The sequence below is a fragment of the Sinocyclocheilus grahami genome, unplaced genomic scaffold (assembly GCF_001515645.1).
Source record: "Sinocyclocheilus grahami isolate Dianchi unplaced genomic scaffold, SAMN03320097.WGS_v1.1 scaffold232.1, whole genome shotgun sequence".
Lineage (NCBI taxonomy): Eukaryota > Metazoa > Chordata > Actinopteri > Cypriniformes > Cyprinidae > Sinocyclocheilus > Sinocyclocheilus grahami.
In genome coordinates this window covers 938,339-944,491 of record NW_015505411.1, presented here as the reverse complement: position 1 = coordinate 944,491, position 6,153 = coordinate 938,339, and the positions used below count along the sequence as shown (strand labels likewise).

At 36.6% G+C, this 6,153-nt stretch overlaps 2 protein-coding genes across 2 annotated transcripts in view; both read right to left on the bottom strand.

The window, feature by feature from the left end:
• The window catches only part of LOC107597453 (tumor necrosis factor-like), a 21,295-nt gene extending 19,689 nt beyond the window's left edge, over positions 1–1,606 (bottom strand). The window contains exon 1 of the mRNA XM_016288518.1: positions 1,376–1,606. The gene's annotated coding sequence lies outside the window, so the exon portion shown is untranslated. The remainder of the gene's footprint in view (positions 1–1,375) is intronic.
• A 2,645-nt stretch (positions 1,607–4,251) lies between these two features.
• Positions 4,252–6,153, bottom strand: part of LOC107597452 (E3 ubiquitin-protein ligase SH3RF1-like) — a 56,992-nt gene continuing 55,090 nt past the window's right edge. Inside the window, 1 exon segment of the mRNA XM_016288516.1 lies at positions 4,252–5,864. Within this exon segment, the coding sequence (XP_016144002.1) occupies positions 5,696–5,864 (169 nt within the window). The 3' untranslated portion in view covers positions 4,252–5,695.

The window sequence follows — 6,153 nt, the reverse complement described above, 5'->3', positions numbered from 1 at the left end:
AAAGTCACGATTACGAAATATAAAGTCACAATTACGAGCTATAAAGTCACAATTGTGGGATATAAAGTCACAATTACGAGATATAAAGTCCCGATTACGAAATATAAAGTCACAATTGTGAGCTATAAAGTCACAATTACAAGCTATAAAGTCACAATTACGAGCTATAAAGTCACAATTGTGAGATAGAAAGTCACGATTACGAGATATAAAGTCACGATTACGAAATATAAAGTCACAATTGTGAGATAGAAAGTCACGATTACGAAATATAAAGTCACAATTACGAGCTATAAAGTCACAATTACGAGCTATAAAGTCACAATTACGAGATATAAAGTCACAATTACGAGCTATAAAGTCACAATTACACAATGAACTACAACTTTATTAAAAAAATGGTGAAAAAGCACTGCAGTGGTAGAGATGGTTTTCTGCTCATTTACAAAATAAAAATGGCAAATTGTTTCACTGTAATAATGCATAATCTCTATAGAAATTAATGACACGCTGTACAAATAAACATGACTTAGTGCACATACACAGCATTATACCACCTACCTCCTTTACAATATCGTATGTAGGGCTGCAACTAATAATTGTTTTGATAATCAATTTATCTGTATCTGATTATTTTTTTATTAATTGGATGACAAAAAAATTTTTTTTTAAATATACATTATTTTTTCATTAGAATAATTTTAATCCATTATTTTAAACAATGTAATTTCACATCCTGCCTACGAAAACAAATATAATGAATATAACTATGTAGGTTCTGCTGTACATTATAAGCATTAAAGTGTTAAAATACAAACATTACATTCTAAACCTAAAAACAACAGATTGCTTGCTGTTTTAAAACAGAATTTAAAACAATTTAAACAAAAACACAAAATGTTAACTTGTACGAGGAATCGTTTGTCTGAAAAGTAATTATATTATATTAATGGATAATTCCAACAATAGTGCCTTTACTGTTACTGCTCTCATAAATATGATTACTTGTGTTACATGTAGGGTTTTAAACCTACACTTAATTTTTCTAACAAAAAATATTTTAGCAAAATGTGTATTTTTGTCAGAATTATGAGCGGTCTGTTTGTTTTGATGCACTAATCAAATTCGTTGATGATTATTTATTCATTATCGATTAGTTGTTGCAGGCCTAGTTTTATGCAACCTGTAAACACAAGCCCAACACAGGCAGATGTGTGCAGTCCATATGGTGCATCAAGGTCGCATTAACAACCTTGATTACAATATCAATAAAAGTAAAAAAGGTTTTTATTGGAAAAGTTTTACACAGACTACAAAATACATTCACAAGAAATGAGAAGTACTTTTTAGAATGTTTAAAATGATATCAACTCACATGAGATGAAGATTTCAGTCATTTCAGGCCTAAAGCAAGCTGATTTATTCTACATCGAGTCACCTCATGGGGGCCGATGAAGGCCAGATGAATCTTCCACTCTTTTACTTGGTGAAGGTAATGCCCCTCTTTTCAGAAACTTTTGATGCTGCATATATGGCAGTTGTTAGTATGAAGTCTATCATATAGTCCAGTAGATTACAGTCCACCTTTGGTTTGGTTGTCTTGATCTTCACCCCATATGGTCTCAGGACCGTTTGGTCTTCCAAAAGAGGACACAACTAGAAATCAGTGGTTAAGTTGTATTTACAACACTGTTCCAGAACAGTTCAAACCAAATATTCAGATGTGTGAAGCGCATTTTATGGAGGACGAGGACTGTTTTCAGGGAGAGTAGCCTACAATGCCGGTGTCTGTTTCTATAAAGTGGGGCAGTACCAACTTTGCAAGGACAGTCTGGCGCTTCTGACTCTAGTACGTAAGTACGTAAGACTGTAAGTACGTTTTCATATTTAAAGAATTTGCCACTGATGATTCAAACGTGAGTTTTGGGCAGTGTAGAGAAGCGCTTGTTGTTTGCCATTTCTCCGATCACAAATGCAGACATTTTTTTATGTTTACGCAGCGCGATACACAACGCAACGTGTAAAAAGACAGTACAATCAGTAATTATGTCCCCACTGGATGCAACAAATGACTCGTTTATAATGGGTTTTAGTGGTTTTGTCTTGCCGTGCCGGGACATGGCATCACAGTATGGTAAGGTGCGTAACATTTCCGTCACACGCTTGAGGTATTCTGCCAATCACAACGCACTGGATAGCTGGCCAATCACAGCACACCTCGCTTTTCAGACCGATGAGCTTTGTAAAAATCGACCCGTTTCAGAAAGTCGGGGCATAGAGGAGAAACAATAATGTACAGTATGTGGAAAATGTGTTTTTTGAACCATAAACACATTCATTGCATTACACCAAATACACAAGATAATGTTCTTTTTAGCAACATCATATGACCCCTTTAAAAAAAGGTGCCAGGAAGAACCAAAAGGGGGGTTTCACGGCAATGCTATAGATGAACCTTTTTTGGCAGGTTAATGTCAGTACCCCCATCATCCACTACTATGCCCTTTTCATCCCGTGGAAACTGCCACTGGTGGTTCAAAGAGTTCCCGCTTTCACAGTCCTTCTGATGAATGGTTGAGGCTGGGTACATAGGATCCTGTAAAAAAATAAGAATAAAAACACTTTCATTAGTTTCTTAATTTTAAAATTAAGAATTTTAATTCTGCAAAAAAAAAAAAAAAAAGTCAGGAATTAAGAATTAGGTGTGAAACCATCAGGAACCCTTTTAGTCTCCAGCGCCACCATATTCCAGAATGGCAACCTACTTCTGGAGACTCCAGAAGTGCAAGGTGTCAGGTTCTTAGAGACTTTGCTAAGACATCCTGAAATATGACCCCTCACTTAATAAGAATCATAGGCTTTTTTTTTTAAATTAATGGACAGATTGAGACTCTTGAAGGAATCCTTAGTTAAAGTCCCCGTTAAATCAAAATTAAGTTTTTTGGGTGTTAGTATCAATACGTTAGTCTTAAGGTTATCTATAAGGCAGTGTGCTCCAAAACAGTGACAGAATTCGGATTTAGAAGATATCCACCTTTTTCTTGTCGTAAAAATGGGCGCGGCCATTTGGAAAATATATGGGTATGGCTTCCGGTTTCATCTGCGTCCACTCCGTCCAGCTATTTTTAGCTGAACAAAACAGTTCGTTTTGCTGCTTGATATTGAAAGTTGGTGTGTCTTATCATATTATTTTAATGTATTATCTGAAATTTGACGCCTCCTCTCGCGTGGCCTCATGGGATAGTAAAGTGTCCATCCTATGCATGCTACGGAATTCGGGCGGAAGTAGTAGGTCATCCGGGTACTTCTCGCCTACTGTTTTTCGAATACTATGAATTCGGACATACTACTCGCCTCGCATACTGTTTTTCGCCTGCTATATAGTATGGAAGTATGCGATTTCGGACGCAGCGGTGGATAAGCAAAGCTTGCACTTCGTCACTTCCGCCAAATTGAATCAACGTTTTTTTTGACGTCACCTCGTACTTCATCTTCTCATCAAATCTTTTGACCAATAAACGCTCTCTAGAATCCGAAGCTCCCGCCCCCTGCACTATAAATACACGCTGAAGCTGCGGCTGAGATCGGTCACTTGTTCAGTGTACGGCGAATGGCACGTGGTGCACAACGTAGGCAATAGGGAAGGATTCAGACAGTGTAAATATGCTTTCGATTGGGGCAAATGAGGTCTGGTTTCACGTTGCGTCACGCAAACCGCTTGTTAGTAGTTCATTTCCTGTTCATTTTAAAACATGAACGTAACATGCATCTGATATTACGGCTGTATTTTCATAAAAGCTGAGTTTTATATTGTTATTTGGTGTAATAACTGACAACACATTTGCCAAATTTGATTGTTTCATTTTCAGAAATCATGAGATTAATCATGATTATTTTATTGAGCCCTAATTTTTAAGAGTAAGAAATAACTAAATCTGTAATACTGTAGAAAAACCATGGGTTATTTTGTAATGGTTCTGCAAATGCTGTGGTAAACTATAGTTCAATTTGCAATTACTATGCTTTTCTACAAAAACCATAGATAAATAATGGTTACTGCAGTTAACCCATGGTTTATTATGTAGTTACTATGGTTTTACTACAAAAACCATAGTTACTACAAAAAAAAACCATGGTTAATTTTTGTAAGGGGTGAAATGCTCCTTATGTGGGTGGATTAATCTATGTAGCAACAAGACAACATGTGGTTTATGACTGGAGATGGAAACCAGTGATCAAAAACACAGAGAATAATGATCAAAATAAAACCTTTTAACAGGTGGTTTGGTACATTTCACTAATACAACAAATGAAGGCCATCTTGTTACTTGTAATTGCATCAAGACAACAACCGGGGGGGAAAAAATCATCAAAATGACCTAAGATCATTTTTGTGCTTTCAAAATAATAACAACAACAACATTTCATCTACTGTATGAAGCATAAAAAATACACAAACACCATTTTCAAGTATACAAACATGAAATATCAAATAAAATACTAAAGTACAGCAGACAACATCAGAACAAACCTGACTTAAAGAGAAGCAAAAAACATTTTTTTTTCACTCATGTGAAATCAGGCAGTTTGTAATGCTACGGTATGTAAAGGTGATTTTCGGTAGCTCAAACAAAGACCACTGGGTCAGTTGTGTATCCATGTACAGGCCGGTACAACATTCTGAAGGAAACTAAACCAGAGAGGGAAAAAACATGTGTGCACAAAAGCATAATGGCATTACCACTGTAAGATATCGGGGTCTCTGTGCTTTTACTCGGAGCGATTGTTTCTGTTCTGCTCAACAGCTTTTCTACTACCAAAAAGCCATAGTGTTATTGCAAAGGAAAATTTTTTATATTTGATTAAAATGTCTTGAGTGTAATCTAAAAAAAAAAAAAAAATGCTAACCTTCATTCCTTCGCTCAGTGTAGCTACAGCAAACCTTCACAAAAGCCATATCAGCGTTTACACACACCACAACCAATCAAAACATGAGGCCTGCAGTGTCCTCACTCCTCATCCTATATGACTCAAAGAGCCAAATACATGCAAGATGAAGCAGATATGGATGGTCAAACCAACCTTTGTGAGTTCATTCGGCTCTTCATCTAGTATTGATTTTTTATTTTATTTCAAGCAAATGACCAACAGTGACATTATTCAGACTCTACAGGCATTTGACCAATGGGCTCACATAACAAACGGTCCCTAAAAACCTCCATTCCTACAAAATAAAAATAAGTTAAATGTTTTTCAGATGAAGAAAATTCATATTGTTCTTGTCATGACTCTTCGTTTTGCTTATATACAGTAAAGTGAGACAGTACAAGGCACACATTAAACGTCTTTGAAATGTTACAGATGCATAAATTAATCCTATCACAACTTCATCTACTGTGCTAAAAATAGGGTGCCTAGTGCGAATGGCTAAAACTTTGTTGCTTCCGTGTTTCAGCAAAAGTATTTCATCTAATGCTGAATCACTAGGACCGGTCGAGTTGGTTTTGAGATTTTCATAAGACTGAGGTCAAATCCATGCAGCTGATGACCCTCATACTTTGCGCCAACAGTCATAAGCAGCCCAGTCCTACTGATCACTGCTGCTCATCAATTCGAACTATTAAGGCTAAATTTGTATTTTCAGTGAAGGAGAATTCTAAATATATAAATACTATGTTCTTAGACACCATGTGCGTTAGATACTGTCAACAAAGCTGCCAGGAAACATCCCGGTTCGGCCGTTTCTCTGTAATGTTCCTTTAAACCAGCCGTCCTCTCGTTTTCGGTGCACAAACACAATGTCTCCCTCCTTGAGTTCCAGCTCTGCTTCACTTTGGGGAGGGTAGGACACCACCACACGGTACCTGGAGGAATGGTAAAATGCCATGTTTAGAAGTCAGGCAATGTTTCTTCTCAAGTATGACGTCTGAATGTTGATTTGTGGGTGTTAAGGCCTGTTCACATCAAACACAATAACTATAACGATAAAGAGATAGTTTTAAAAATCATACTAAATTTGATAGAATAGTAGAGTCCACACCACAACTATAATGATAACAGCACAGAAGAACGATATCATTGGAGTCACTTTCAGAACTATTATTTTTTCCCAGCTGATGAACGATAAAAACACTGACAGCCAATCAGAATCCA